At 52.7% G+C, this 15,870-nt stretch overlaps 1 protein-coding gene across 1 annotated transcript in view; it reads right to left on the reverse strand.

The window, feature by feature from the left end:
- Positions 1-11,744: 11,744 nt before the first annotated feature.
- Positions 11,745-15,870, reverse strand: part of mapk15 (mitogen-activated protein kinase 15) — a 687,990-nt gene continuing 683,864 nt past the window's right edge. Inside the window, 1 exon segment of the mRNA XM_072510157.1 lies at positions 11,745-12,374. Within this exon segment, the coding sequence (XP_072366258.1) occupies positions 12,189-12,374 (186 nt within the window). The 3' untranslated portion in view covers positions 11,745-12,188.

Below are 15,870 nucleotides of genomic sequence, written 5' to 3' on the forward strand. Positions count from 1 at the left end.
TGCTGGCAGTGATTCCACACACCCACCACTCTCTGTGTAAAGAACCTCTGACATCTCCCCTATACCTTCCTCCAATCACCTTAAAATTATGTCCCCTCGTGACAGCCATTTCCGCCCTGGGGAAAAGTCTCTGGCTATCCACTCTATCCATGCCTCTCATCACATTGTACACCTCTATCAAGTCCCCTCTCTGCCTTCTTCACTCCAGTGAGAAAAGCCCTGGCTCCCTCAACCTTTCTTCATAAGACATGCCCTCCAGTCCAGGCAGCATCCTGGTAAATCTCCTCTGTACCCTCCCCAAAGCATCCACATCCTTCCTATAATGAGGCGACCTGAACTGGACACAATATTCCAAGTGTGGTCGAACGAGAGTTTTATAAAGCTGCAGCAAAACCTCGCGGCTCTTAAACTCAATCCCCTGTGAATGAAAGCCAACACACCGTACGCTGATGTGTTGGGTGTTCTGGATCACATACAGGTCACCAACACTTGAAGTAGTGCAACACTATTTTATTAAAAGGTTAGCTATTTAAACATATTTGAACTGTGGGTAAATACGATACCAGCTTTAACTAAAGACCTCTGCCTTGTCCTAACCAGGTGATGCACTCAGCACATGGTGAATGTCTGTGTTGCAGGCTGTGAGCTCTGTGCTCCGAGCTAGCTGCAGCTCGAATTAGCTGAAACTCTGATGCCCCCTGTCTTTATAGTGCGTGTGCTCTCACTGGTGATTGGCTGCAGTGTTGTGTATGTTGATTGGTCCCACTGTGTGTCCATCAGTGTGTGTCTGCACCATGATATCCTGATGTATATTATGACATTCCTCCCTTTTATATAAAAAAATGTGCCTGCGTGACAATAAATAGTGTGTGGTGAATGTTCCTGACTACGTGTGTGCGAAATATTTACAGGACTATGTACATAAAACTAAGCTATTTACATGGGAAGGTGCCTGGTGCAGAAAAAAAGTGTGTCACACAAAGAACGCGATGAACACTATATACAAACCACTTGAACAATTAAACGGAAGAACAGAACAGACCAGAGAGTCCATTAGTGCAAAGTTCACAAATTAAGTCTCTGAGGTGGGTGATGAATTCTGGTTGACCGCCTCAAGGGTGTGTCGGGAGCCGCCGGCTGAGGAGCGGGCTGGACTGCGTCAGAGTGAGGGGGATGCAGAGTAACCGGAATCTCTGCATACTCACGTCAGGGACAACAGGAGGGCGTGGCACTGGTGGAGGATCACGTAGCGAGCACGGAACGAGATGAAGGGCACGCCGATTACGGCGCAGAATGGAACCATCTGATAGACGAACCAGGAACGAGCGGGGAGCCACCTGCCGAAGAACCACAGCGGTTGCAGACCAGCCACCATCCGGAAGATGGATACGGACATTGTCATCTGGAGCCAGAGCAGGGAGATCAGCTGCACGGGAGTCATGAGCCGCCTTGTGCTGTGCACGAGACAGCTGCATTCGTTGAAGGACCGGAATGTGGTCGAGGTCTGGGATGTGAATGGACGGCACCGTCGTCCTCAGGGTGCGACCCAGGAGCAGCTGGGCTGGCGACAGGCCAGTGGACAGTGGGGCCGAGCGATAGGCCAGCAGGGCGAGGTAGAAGTCGGACCCAGCATCGGCAGCCTTGCAGAGGAGCCGTTTGACTATGTGGACGCCCTTCTCCGCTTTGCCGTTGGATTGGGGGTGCAGGGGACTGGATGGCACATGCACAAAATTGTACCGCCTGGTAAAGTTGGACCATTCCTGGCTTGCGAAGCAGGGGCCATTGTCCGACATCACAGTGAGTGGGATGCCGTGACGAGCAAAGGTCTCCTTACAGGCACAGATGACTGCAGACGATGTGATGTCGTGCAAACGTACCACCTCCGGGTCGTTTAAAAAATAGTCTACAATCAGAACATAGTCCCTGCCCAGCGCGTGGAACAGGTCGATGCCGACCTTGGTCCATGGTGACGTGACCAACTCATGGGGCTGCAGGGTCTCACATGGTTGGGCCGGCTGGAGGCGCTGACAAGTGGGGCAGTTGAGCACTGTGTTGGCGATGTCGTCATTGATGCCGGGCCAGTACACTGCCTCTCGGGCCCGTCGGCGGCACTTCTCCACGCCAAGGTGGCCCTCGTGGAGCTGTTCCAAGACGAGCTGGCGCATGCTGTGCGGGATAACAATGCGGTCCAGCATCAGGAGGACACCATCGACTACCGCCAGATCGTCTCTGATGTTGTAGAACTGCGGGCATTGGCCCTTGAGCCACCCGTCTGTTAGGTGGCGCATGACACGCTGTAGCAAAGGGTCAGCCGCAGTCTCGCGGCGAATTTGGACGAGGCGTTCATCCGTGGCCGGTAGATTGGAGGCCACGAATGCCACATGGGCGTCAACCTGGCAGACGAATCCCGCTGGGTCACACGGGGTGTTGACTGCCCTGGACAGAGCGTCGGCTATGATCAGGTCTTTGCCCGGGGTGTATACGAGCTGGAAGTCGTATCGCCGGAGTTTGAGCAGAATGTGCTGGAGGCGAGGCGTCATGTCGTTCAAGTCTTTTTGTATTATATTGACCAGCGGGCGATGGTCGGTCTCGACGGTGAATTGGGGAAGTCCGTACACATAATCATGAAACGTAACCACATCGGTCAACAGGCCCAGGCACCCCTTTTCTATCTGCGCCTAGCGCTGTTCCGTGGGGGTCATGACGCGTGAGACATATGCAACGGGGGCCCATGATGAGGCCTCATCGCGTTGCAGGAGCACTGCCCCAATGCCAGATTGGCTGGCATCGGTCGAAATTTTTGTCTCTTTCGCTGGATCAAAAAAGGCCAATACCGGGGCCGTGGTAAGTTTGGTTTTGAGTCCTGTCCATTCGCTCTCGTGGGCAGGAAGCCATTGGAAGTTTGTCGTCTTCCTGACCAGGTTCCTGAGAGCTGTGGTATGAGAGGCGAGGTTAGGGATGAACTTCCCTCGGAAGTTGACCATGCCCAGAAATCAGAGGACCGCCTTCTTGTCCTCTGGCTTTTTCATGGCTGTGATGGCAGCCACCTTGTCCGCATCCAGCCGCACACCCAACCGGGAGATGTGGTCCCCGAGGAACTTGAGTTCCGTCTGGCCAAAGGAGCATTTGGCTCTGTTGAGGGGTAGGCCCTGCTCCCGTACGCGTTTGAAGACGCGCTGGAGGCGACTGATATGCTCCTGCGGGGTGGTGGACCAAATGATTATGTCATCAACGTAGACGCCAACACCTTCAATGCCTTCCATCATTTGTTCCATGATCCTGTGGAATACCTCTGACGCTGATATGAGCCCAAACGGCATCCTGTTGTAATATCTGCCAAAAGGGGTGTTAAAGGTACACAGTTTCCTGCTGGATCTGTCTAGTTGAATTTGCCAGTATCCTTCTGAGGCGTCAAGTTTGGTGAAGAGCTTGGCCCGAGCCATCTCGCATGTGATCTCTTCGTGCTTGGGGATTGGGTAATGCTCCCTCATTATGTTGCGATTCAGATCCTTTGGATCAATGCAGATTCTGAGCTCGCCGGAAGGCTTCTTTACGCACACCATGGAACTGACCCAGTCGGTTGGTACCATAACTCTGGAGATCACTCCTTGGTCTGGAGGTCCTGCAGCTGCTGCTTGAGGTGGTCCTTAAGGGGTGCTGGGACTCTGCGAGGTGCATGCACCACAGGCGTGGCGTTCTGTTTGAGTAGGATCTTGTACGTCTATGGGAGTGTGCCCATGCCTTCAAAGACGTCGCGGTGCTGGTCGATGATGGCGTTGAGTTGCGCCCTGAAGTCAGCATCCTGGAAGGCAGACGTGTCATCAGGAGGGAGAGAGTGAACTCTTTGAACGAGGTTCAGCAATTTGCACGCCTGTGCGCCAAGCAGAGAGTCCTTCGAGGAGCCCACGATCTCGAAAGGAAGGATGGCTTTCCGTGACTTGTGCGTCACTTCGAGTTGGCATGAGCCGGTAGCAGGAATGATGTTGCCATTGTAGTCCAATAGCTGGCAGGCCGATGGGAGAATGGTTGGTTTGACACAAAGGCTTTGGAAAGCAGACCACGCCATGAGATTGGCGGAGGCACCAGTGTCCAGGCGGAATCGTATTTGGGACCGGTTGACCGTCAGGGTGGCACACCACTCATCGTCTGGATCGATGCTGTATACCGACAGCGGCTGGTGTCTTCGCTTCAGGGACAGCCTGTTTTTCGTTACGACACCGACTCGAAAAGGCGCCTTTGGGTCCTCGGTGTCACTGCTGTGCGGGAGGTCGGAATCGGACTCGGCGACCGTGGGTTGAATTGCCCGAACATTCCTGCGAGGCTGGCTGAAGCGATATGAATTGGCAGGCTGAGCTGCTCGACAGCAGGCAGCATAGTGGCCAAGTCTTCCACATCGTAGGCACTGTCGAGATTTTGCGGGGCATTGCCGCTTTAAATGGGCGGAGCCACAGTTCCCGCACGTCGTGACATCAGCACGTTCGCTGCGCCACCGCGCATGCACGGTGCGGTCCTGCATGTTGCGCGCTTGTGCATTACGTTCCTCCATGTCACCGTCCCCTCGTGTGGTGCGTTCAAGTGCGAGTCCGCGAAAAGCGCGCGAAATGGCCGCCTTCATCCAGGCTGAGGCCCTGGAGGTGTTCAATCACTTGGACCCGTCCCGCCTCGTGGGGACCTTGCCGTGCCGTTTCAGCCGCTTGTATATGGGAGTACCGACTGGAGGCATTTTCATGCAGGTTTCATGCAGGACACAGGTCTCGATGGCGGTCGCTAGGGTGAGCTGCTTTACTTTGAGGAGCTGCTGACGTAGGGGGTCCGACTGAACACCGAAAACGATCTGGTCAAGTATCATGGAGTCGGAGGTGGGCCCGTAGCTTCAAGATTGCGCATGAATGCGGAGGTGAATTAAAAAGGATTGGAAAGGTTCATCCTTACCCTGCAAACGCTGCTGGAACACGTAGCGTTCGAAACATTCATTCACCTCTACACTGCAGTGAGTGTCAAATTTGAGGAGGACCGTCTTGAACTTCGTCTTATCTTCGTCATCTGCAAAGGTGAGAGAGTTGAAAACATGGATGGCATGGTCCCCGGCCGTGGAGAGGAGAAGAGCAATCTTTCTGGTGTCCAAGCCCTGTCCGTGGCTTCGAGGTAGAGCTGGAAGCGCTGTTTGAAAATCTTCCAGTTGGCCCCGAGGTTGCCGGCGATGCGGAGCGGCAGCGGCGGGCTGATGTTGTCCATGTTGCAGAATGACGGAATGCTGGCGGAAGGCAGATCACTTGCAGGTAGGTCTAAGAAGTGCTAGCATGCAACCACTCCTGGTATCATGACGTGTTGGGTGTTCTGGATCACCTACAGGTCACCAACACTTGAAGTAGTGCAACACTATTTTATTAAAAGGTTAGCTATTTAAACATATTTGAACTGTGGGTAAATACGATACCAGCTTTAACTAAAGACCTCTGCCTTGTCCTAACCAGGTGATGCACTCAGCACATGGTGAATGTCTGTGTTGCAGGCTGTGAGCTCTGTGATCCTAGCTAGCTGCTACTCGAATGAGCGGGAACTCTGATGTCCCCTGTCTTTATAGTGCGTGTGCTCTCACTGGTGATTGGCTGCACCATGATATACTGGTGTATATTATGACATACACCTTCTTAACAACCCTATCAACCTGGGTGGCAACTATAGAACATTGAGAGGGAGGAGATATTAACAGTATAGGGACGACATGGTGGCACAGTGGTCAGCATTGTTGCTTCACAGCTCCAGGGTCTCAGGTTTGATTCCTGGCTTGGATCACTGTCTGCACGTTCTCCCCGTGTCTGCGTGGGTTTCCTCCGGGTGCTCCGGTTTCCTCCCACAAGTCCTGAAAGACGTGCTGTTAGGTAATTTGGACATTCTGAATTCTCCCTCTGTGAACCCGAACAGGCGCCGGAATGTGGTGACTAGGGGCTTTTCACAGTAACATCATTGCGGTGTTAATGTAAGCCTACTTGTGACAATAATAAAGATTATTATTATAAATGCTGTCCCTGAGCACTGTCAGAGGGTCAGTACTGAGGGAGTGCTGCACTGTCAGAGGGTCAGTACTGAGGGAGTGCTGCACTGTCAGAGGGTCACTCCTGAGGGAGTGCTGCACTGTCAGAGGGTCAGTATTGAGGGAGTGCTGCACTGTCAGAGGGTCAGTATTGAGGGAGTGCCGCACTGTCAGAGGGACCTACCACATCTCACAGTCAGAGCACTGCACCCCTCTAACTGACATTGCGTCAATTAATTAAAATTAAAATTTAAAAATAATTTTAAAAAAATATATATATTTTTTAAAATTTCAAAGTTACTGCTAACTATCTGTTTCCTAGCACTAGATTTCTACTATAAATGCGAAAGCTAAATATAGTACTCTCCAATCTCTGGCTTAGATACCCCTCTAAATTATAATTAAGTAATTATGTTTAATTAGTTACCAATGCTTAATTTTTTTAATTTAGTGTAGATTCCCAACCAGCCACTCTGGCCACAGCTTTTCTGTGATGTCACTTCAGTTTCCCCCCGACACACACAATTTGAAAAAAGGTATAAAAGTAAAAATCACTTACTTACCTTCTTGCCTTCTGAGTGTCTGAGATGTTCTCAGGTTCTCTCGCTGACAGAGACTGCTCCTCCACCTCCGAACCTTGACCTGCACAATGCTAATAATATAATATAATAATAATATAATATGGCACTTACCTCACACCAATGGGTCTCGGGTTTCCTCTCCACCAGAATTTATGGTTGGGGGGGGGGTCTTCCCAGAAGTCCGCGGGTCGAAAAAAATAAAACAGAAAAGAGGTGTTTTTTTTAAAGGATACACTTATCTCCCAGAAATCACTTGCCCACCGCTCCCGCTGAAATCAAAGTCAGTCCTGAGGGAGTGCCGCACTGTCAGGGGGGTCAGTGCTGAGGGAGTGCCGCACTGTCAGAGGGTCAGTACTGAGCGAACGCCGCACTGTCAGAGGGGTCCGTGCTGAGGGAGTGCCGCACTGTCAGAGGGTCAGTACTGAGGGAGTGCTGCACTGTCAGCGGGTCAGTACTGAGGGAGTGCCGCACTGTCAGAGGGTCAGTACTGAGGGAGTGCCGCACTGTCAGCGGGTCAGTACTGAGGGAGTGCCGCATTGTCAGCGGGTCAGTACTGAGGGAGTGCCGCACTGTCAGAGGGTCAGTACTGAGGGAGTGCCGCACTGTCAGAGGGTCAGTACTGAGGGAGTGCTGCACTGTCAGAGGGTCAGTACTGAGGGAGTGTTGCACTGTCAGAGGGTCAGTACTGAGGGAGTGCCGCAGTGTCAGAGGGTCAGTACTGAGGGAGTGCTGCACTGTCAGAGGGTCAGTACTGAGGGAGTGCCGCACTGTCAGAGGGTCAGTACTGAGGGAGTGCTGCACTGTCAGAGGGTCAGTACTGAGGGAGTGCTGCACTGTCAGAGGGTCAGTACTGAGGGAGTGCCGCACTGTCAGAGGGTCAGTACTGAGCGAACGCCGCACTGTCAGAGGGTCAGTACTGAGGGAGTGCTGCACTGTCTGAGGGTCAGTACTGAGGGAGTGCCGCACTGTCAGAGGGTCAGTACTGAGCGAACGCCGCACTGTCAGAGGGGTCCGTGCTGAAAGAAAGTCGTCCTGTGAACTCTTCCCGGCTTCCCATCACATCAATGCTGTAGTACTTCAGCTGGACTGTGATAATCGAGGATCGTGAGTTGCTGGGTGGGGGTGGGTGCTCCCCCGTGTGGGTGTGCACAGAGCAGGTTACCAAGTGTTCACAAACAACGATTGTGCAAATTTGTCATCATTTTTAATAAACATTTAGGAAATCACATCAGCTGTTCTGGCACATGCTCAGAAACTCTTTTTGACCAGAGATTACTCCTCATTCATTCACCAATCAATCATCCCACACAGCACCAAATGTTTACAAGAAACAAGGGAATCAAAATGAGGAAACAGCAGCAGGAGGACCCGGGATGGCACAGTGGTGAGCACTGCTGCCTCACGGGGTACAGTGGTGAGCACTGCTGCCTCACGGGGTACAGTGGTGAGCACTGCTGCCTCACGGGGTACAGTGGTGAGCACTGCTGCCTCACGGGGTACAGTGGTTAGCACTGCTGCCTCACGGGGTACAGTGGTTAGCACTGCTGCCTCACGGGGTACAGTGGTTAGCACTGCTGCCTCACGGGGTACAGTGGTTAGCACTGCTGCCTCACGGGGTACAGTGGTTAGCACTGCTGCATCACGGATGAACAGTGGTTAGCACAGCTGCCTCACGGGGTACAGTGGTTAGCACTGCTGCCTCACGGGGTACAGTGGTTAGCACTGCTGCCTCACGGGGTACAGTGGTTAGCACTGCTGCCTCACGGGGTACAGTGGTTAGCACTGCTGCATCACGGATGAACAGTGGTTAGCACTGCTGCCTCACGGGGTACAGTGGTTAGCACTGCTGCCTCACGGGGTACAGTGGTTAGCACGGCTGAATCACAGGGGTACAGTGGTTAGCACTGCTGCCTCACGGGGTACAGTGGTTAGCACAGCTGCCTCACGGGGTACAGTGGTTAGCACGGCTGCATCACGGGGGGTACAGTGGTTAGCACTGCTGCATCACGGGGGGTACGGTGGTTAGCACTGCTGCCTCACGGGGTACAGTGGTTAGCACGGCTGCATCAAGGGGGTACAGTGGTTAGCACTGCTGAATCACAGGGGTACAGTGGTTAGCACTGCTGCCTCACGGGGTACAGTGGTTAGCACAGCTGCCTCACGGGGTACAGTGGTTAGCACGGCTGCATCACGGGGGGTACAGTGGTTAGCACTGCTGCATCACGGGGTACAGTGGTTAGCACAGCTGCCTCACGGGGTACAGTGGTTAGCACTGCTGCCTCACGGGGTACAGTGGTTAGCACAGCTGCCTCACGGGGTACAGTGGTTAGCACTGCTGCCTCACGGGGTACAGTGGTTAGCACTGCTGCCTCACAGGGTACAGTGGTTAGCACTGCTGCATCACGGGGTACAGTGGTTAGCACTGCTGCCTCACAGGGTACAGTGGTTAGCACTGCTGCCTCACGGGGTACAGTGGTTAGCACTGCTGCCTCACAGGAGAACAGTGGTTAGCACTGCTGCCTCACGGCGTATAGTGGTGAGCACTGCTGCCTTACAGGGTATAGTGGTTAGCACTGCTGCCCCGCGGGGGCACAGTGGTTAGCACTGCTGCCTCACCGGGATACAGTGGTTAGCACTGCTGCCTCATGGGGCACAGTGGTTAGCACTGCTGCCTCGCGGGGTACAGTGGTTAGCACTGCTGCCTCACAGGGGTACAGTGGTTAGCACTGCTGCATCACAGGGGTACAGTGGTTAGCACTGCTGCCTCACAGGGTACAGTGGTTAGCACTGCTGCATCATGGGGCACAGTGGTTAGCACTGCTGCCTCGCGGGGTACAGTGGTTAGCACTGCTGCCTCACAGGGGTACAGTGATTAGCACTGCTGCCTCACAGGGGTACAGTGGTTAGCACTGCTGCCTCACAGGGTACAGTGGTTAGCACTGCTGCATCATGTTGGTACAGTGATTAGCACTGCTGCCTCACAGGGGTACAGTGGTTAGCACTGCTGCCTCACGGGGTACAGTGGTTAGCACTGCTGCATCATGTTGGTACAGTGGTTAGCACTGATGCATCACAGGGTACAGTGTTTAGCACTGCTGCATCATGTTGGCACAGTGGTTAGCACTGCTGCCTCACGGGGTACAGTGGTTAGCACTGCTGCCTCACGGGGTACAGTGGTTAGCACGGCTGCATCACGGGGGGTACAGTGGTTAGCACTGCTGCCTCACAGGCTACAGTGGTTAGCACTGCTGCCTCACGGGGTACAGTGGTTAGCACGGCTGCCTCACTGGAGAACAGTGGTTAGCACTGCTGCCTCACGGCGTACAGTGGTTAGCACTGCTGCATCACAGGGTACAGTGGTTAGCACAGCTGCATCATGTTGGTACAGTGGTTAGCACTGCTGCCTCACAGGGGTACAGTGGTTAGCACTGCTGCATCACAGGGTACAGTGGTTAGCACAGCTCCCTCATGGGGTACAGTGGTTAGCACAGCTGCCTCACGGGGTACAGTGGTTAGCACTGCTGCCTCACGGGGTATAGTGGTTAGCACAGCTGCATCACAGGGTACAGTGGTTAGCACTGCTGCCTCACGGGGTACAGTGGTTAGCACGGCTGCCTCACGGGGTATAGTGGTTAGCACGGCTGCATCATGTTGGTACAGTGGTTAGCACTGCTGCATCACAGGGGAACAGTGGTTAGCACTGCTGCATCATAGGGTACGGTGGTTAGCACTGCTGCATCATGTTGGCACAGTGGTTAGCACTGCTCCCTCATGGGGTACAGTGGTTAGCACTGCTGCATCATAGGGTACAGTGGTTAGCACTGCTGCATCATGTTGGCACAGTGGTTAGCACAGCTGCATCATGTTGGTACAGTGGTTAGCACTGCTGCCTCACGGGGTACAGTGGTTAGCACTGCTGCCTCACGGGGTACAGTGGTTAGCACTGCTCCCTCATGGGGTACAGTGGTTAGCACTGCTGCATCATGTTTGCACAGTGGTTAGCACAGCTGCATCATGTTGGTACAGTGGTTAGCACTGCTGCATCACAGGGTACAGTGGTTAGCACTGCGGCATCATGTTGGCACAGTGGTTAGCACTGCTGCCTCACAGGGGAACGGTGGTTAGCACTGCTGCCTCACAGGGGAACGGTGGTTAGCACGGCTGCCTCACGGTGCCGAGGTCCAGGTTCGATCCCGGCTCTGGGTCACTGTCCGTGTGGAGTTTGCACATTCTCCCCGTGTCTGCGTGGGTTTCGCCCCCACAACCCAAAGCTGTGCAGGGTGGGTGGATTGGCCGCGCTGAATTGCCCCTTAATTGGAAAAAATGAATTTTGTACACTAAATTAATAAAAACAACTAAAGAGGAGCTGGGATGGCCAGGAATGAAGAATCAGAATCACAGAGAGAGCTCCGCGTGCACCGTGCTGAGAATGACGCTGAACAACATCCTGAACTCGGGGTGCAGAACAATCCCAGTAAAAGCACAGCCTCCAAAACACTGCCCCCCCCACCCTGACAGCTGGGGGCTTCCCCCCCCCCATCCTGACAGCTGGGGGCTTCCCCCCCCCACCCTGACAGCTGGGGGCTTCCCCCCCCCCCGCATCGTGACAGCTGGGGGCTTCCCCCCCCCATCCTGACAGCTGGGGGCTTCCCCCCCCCCACCCTGACAGCTGGGGGCTCCCCCCCCCCCCCCGCATCGTGACAGCTGGGGGCTTCCCCCCCCCCATCCTGACAGCTGGGGGCTTCCCCCCCCCCACCCTGACAGCTGGGGGCTTCCCACCCCCCCCCCCCCCATCCCCATCCTGACAGCTGGGGGCTTCCCCTCCCCCACCCTGACAGCTGGGGGCTTCCCCCCTCTCCCCATCCTGACAGCTTCCCCCCCCTCCCTCATCCTGACAGCTGGGGGCTTCCCGCCTTCGTCCCCCCCACCCTGACAGCTGGGGGCTTCCCCCCTCCCCCCACCCTCCGTCCCCTTGTCCCAGCTGGACCCACCTCCCCCCCCTCCCTCCACCCGCCCCTCCAGCTGGGTATCCCATTCTCACCTGCCCCCCCCCCCCCCCTCACTCCCTCCCCCCCTCCCTCCCCCTCCAGCTGGCTATCGCCCCCCCCCCCCCCCCCCCCCCCCCCAGGTCGGGTATCCAAGCTCATCCGAAAGTCATTTTCACAGGACAGCTCCGAATACCGTGTGCGCGAGAGGGAAGTGGTCAGGGTCAGACTGCAGGGTGGATATTAGAGGCTACACTTTATAATTGGAGTTGGCTGGAGGTGGTCAGCAGTCAGGATGAAATTGTGCAGAACACACACAAATGGAGAAGGGTGACAGCTTTTCCACAGAGTTGATTGCATAGAATTAATAATTCACATTAAAAAATAATCTTTCACATATCAATGTACAAAACAATTTGCCACTTTGGCCCAGTGTCACAGCTCACAGTGTTTTGCCAGGGGAATGAGAACGGCTGGTATTGGACTGCAGTCCTGCTGTGTTCCCTGTCATTCCTGCACAGGCTGGATGTTTCCTGCACTCTGCCCTCTGTGCGCCGGGGTGTGTACGGAATGCCCTGCGTCGTGTCGCTACGGTTTGTTTCGTATTTGGAGGTTGCGCAGATTTTCCAGCCCAGTTTGACTAATGACCCCATAGGATTGGGAATAGCTACCCCAGGCAGCTTTCGGGTTGCCCGCTGCTTCTGTGTTTGATGTTGTGTGGAACATCTTCCGAAAGGGCCGGCTCTCTCGGGCTTGTGACTGTGGCCTCGGATTCTGAAAAACAGGAAAACAAGTCAACCCCTCCAAGGACAAGTCTGTTCCCAGAGATTTGCACAAAATACAGCAAGGCCCAGGGCTCAGCCCCATTCACCCAACATCGCAGAGGAGACGGAGACAAAGACAGAAAATTCTGAAAATACCCAGCACACCAGCAGCACCTGTGGGAGAAACAGAATTAACGTTTCAGATCGATGAGCTCTCATCAGCTGTGGCCCAGATCACTCGCTGCCACCAGGGCAGCGTGTTCAAACCGCACACCAACAATATGAAAAGAAAACCATGTTTGACAAACTTGGTGAGAGTTTCTTTGAGGATGTTACCTGTGCCATAGATAAAGGAAGACCAGTGGATGTGAAGGGTTTGGATTTTCAGAAGGCTTTGATAATATCCACCGCAGGTTAGTATACAAGTGTATCTGGGGCTGTTTAGCACAGGGCTAAATCGCTGGCTTTGAAAGCAGACCAAGGCAGGCCAGCAGCATGGTCCAATTCCCGTACCAGCCTCCCCGAACAGGCGCCGGAATGTGGCGACTAGGGGCTTTTCACAGTAACTTCATTTGAAGCCTACTTGTGACAATAAGCGATTTTCATTTCATTTCATTTCAAGATGAGAGTTGATGGGATAGTATACTGGATCCGATTGGGAATTGGTTAGCAGGCAGAGAGCAGAATTATCGGATCGTTCTCAAGCGGGCAGGTTGGGTATGGCAAGGATCTGTGACAGGTCCTTTAAACAGGATTGGATTGGACAGTCAAGGACAGTAGTGGGAAGTTGTGCTTGGAGTCCGAGGAGATAGGAGAGGTGCTAAATGAATATTTTTCGTCAGTATTCACACAGGAAAAAGATAATGTTGTCGAGGAGAATACTGAGATACAGGCTACTAGACTAGAAGGGCTTGAGGTTCATAAGGAGGAGGTGTTAGCAATTCTGGGAAGTGTGAAAATAGATAAGTCACCTGGGCCGGATGGGATTTATCCTAGGATTCTCTGGGAAGCTAGGGAGGAGATTGCTGAGCCTTTGGCTTTGATCTTTAAGTCATCTTTGTCAACAGGAATAGTGCCAGAAGACTGGAGGATAGCAAATGTTGTCCCCTTGTTCAAGAAGGGGAGTAGAGACAACCCCGGTAACTATAGACCAGTGAGCCTTACTTCTGTTGTGGGCAAAATCTTGCAAAGGTTTATAAGAGATAGGGTGTATAATCATCTGGAAAGGAATAATTTGATTAGAGATAGTCAACACGGTTTTGTGAAGGGTAGGTCGTGCCTCACAAACCTTATTGAGTTCTTTGAGAAGGTGACCAAACAGGTGGATGAGGGTAAAGCAGTTGATGTGGTGTTTATGGATTTCAGTAAAGCGTTTGATAAGGTTCCCCACGGTAGGCTACTGCAGAAAATACGGAAGCATGGGATTCAGGGAGATTTAGCAGTTTGGATCAGAAATTGGCTAGCTGGAAGAAGACAAAGGGTGGTGGTTGATGGGAAGTGTTCAGACTGGAGTCCAGTTACTAGTGGTGTACCACAAGGATCTGTTTTGGGGCCACTGCTGTTTGTCATTTTTATAAATGACCTGGAGGAGGGTGTAGAAGGATGGGTGAGTAAATTTGCAGATGACACTAAAGTCGGTGGAGTTGTGGACAGTGCGGAAGGATGTTACAAGTTACAGAGGGACATAGATAAGCTGCAGCGCTGGGCTGAGAGGTGGCAAATGGAGTTTAATGCAGAAAAGTGTGAGGCAATTTATTTTGGAAGGAATAACAGGAAGACAGAGTACTGGGCTAATGGTAAGATTCTTGGCAGTGTGGATGAGCAGAGAGATCTCGGTGTCCATGTACATAGATCCCTGAAAGTTGCCACTCAGGTTGAGAGGGTTGTTACGAAGGCATATGGTGTGTTAGCTTTTATTGGTAGAGGGATTGAGTTTCGGAGCCATGAGGTCATGTTGCAGCTGTACAAAACTCTGGTGCGGCCGCATTTGGAGTATTGCGTGCAATTCTGGTCGCCGCATTATAGGAAGCATGTGGAAGCATTGGAAAGGGTGCAGAGGAGATTTACCAGAATGTTGCCTGGTATGGAAGGAAGATCTTATGAGGAAAGGCTGAGGAATTGAGGCTGTTTTCGTTAGAGAGAAGGTTAAGAGGTGACTTAATTGAGGCATACAAGATGATCAGAGGATTGGATAGGGTGGACAGTGAGAGCCTTTTTCCTCGGATGGTGATGTCTAGCACGAGGGGACATAGCTTTAAATTGAGGGGTGATAGATATAAGACAGGTGTCAGAGGTAGGTTCTTTACTCAGAGAGTAGTAAGAGTGTGGAATGCCCTGCCTGCAACAGTAGTGGACTCGCCAACACTAAGGGTATTCTAATGGTCATTGGATAGACATATGGACGATAAGGGAATAGTGTAGATGGGCTTTAGAGTGGTTTCACAGGTCGGCGCAACATCGAGGGCCGAAGGGCCTGTACTGCGCTGTAATGTTCTATGTCTTCTGGCACTATTCCTGTAGACAAAGATGACTTAAAGATCAAAGCCAAAGGCTCAGCAATCTCCTCCCTAGCTTCCCAGAGAATCCTAGGATAATCCCATCCGGCCCAGGGGACTTATCTATTTTCACACTTTCCAGAATTGCTAACACCTCCTCCTTATGAACCTCAAGCCAGGAATATAATGTGAATCAGTGATGTTGTTGACTTTGGTAAGAAAAACAGAAATGCAGGGTTCTTGTTAAATGGGGAGAGGTTGATAGAACAAAGAACAATACAGCACAGGAACAGGTCCTTCGGCCCTCCAAGCCTGCGCCGATCACATGTCCTATCTAGACCGACCGCCTGTATCCGTCTATACCCGTCTGTTCATGTGCCTATCCAGATAAGTCTGAAAGGTCGCTAACGTGTCTGCCTCAACCACCTCTCTGGGCCGTGCATTCCAGGCCACCACCACCCTCTGTGTAAAAAACTTCCCCGCACATCCCCACTGAACCTTTCCCCCCTCACCTTGAACTTGTGCCCCCTTGTAATTTTCATTTCCGCCCTGGGAAAAAGTCTCCAACTGTTCACCCTATCTATACCCCTCATAATTTTATAAACTTCTATCAGGTCGCCCCTCAGCCTCCGTCTCTCTAGGGAGAACAATCCCAGTTTATTCAATCTTTCCTCATAGATAATACCCTCCATACCAGGCAACATCCTGGTAAACCTTTTCTGTACTCTCTCCAAAGCCTCCACGTCCTTCTGGTAGTGCGGTGACCAGAATTGGACCCAATATTCCAAATGTGGCCTGACCAACGTTCTATATAACTGTAACATAATTTTCGAGCTTTTATACTCGATACCCCGTCCTATGAAGGCAAGCATGCCGTATGTTTTCTTTACCACCATTTCCACCTGTGCTGCCACTAATGTGCAAAGGGACCTGGCTGTCCTCATTCAGGAGTCACTGAAAGCTCAGATAAAGGAGCAGCAGCAATCAGGAAGGAAAATGGCCCGTTGGCCT

This window comes from Scyliorhinus torazame, chromosome 6 (genome assembly GCF_047496885.1).
Source record: "Scyliorhinus torazame isolate Kashiwa2021f chromosome 6, sScyTor2.1, whole genome shotgun sequence".
Taxonomy (NCBI): domain Eukaryota; kingdom Metazoa; phylum Chordata; class Chondrichthyes; order Carcharhiniformes; family Scyliorhinidae; genus Scyliorhinus; species Scyliorhinus torazame.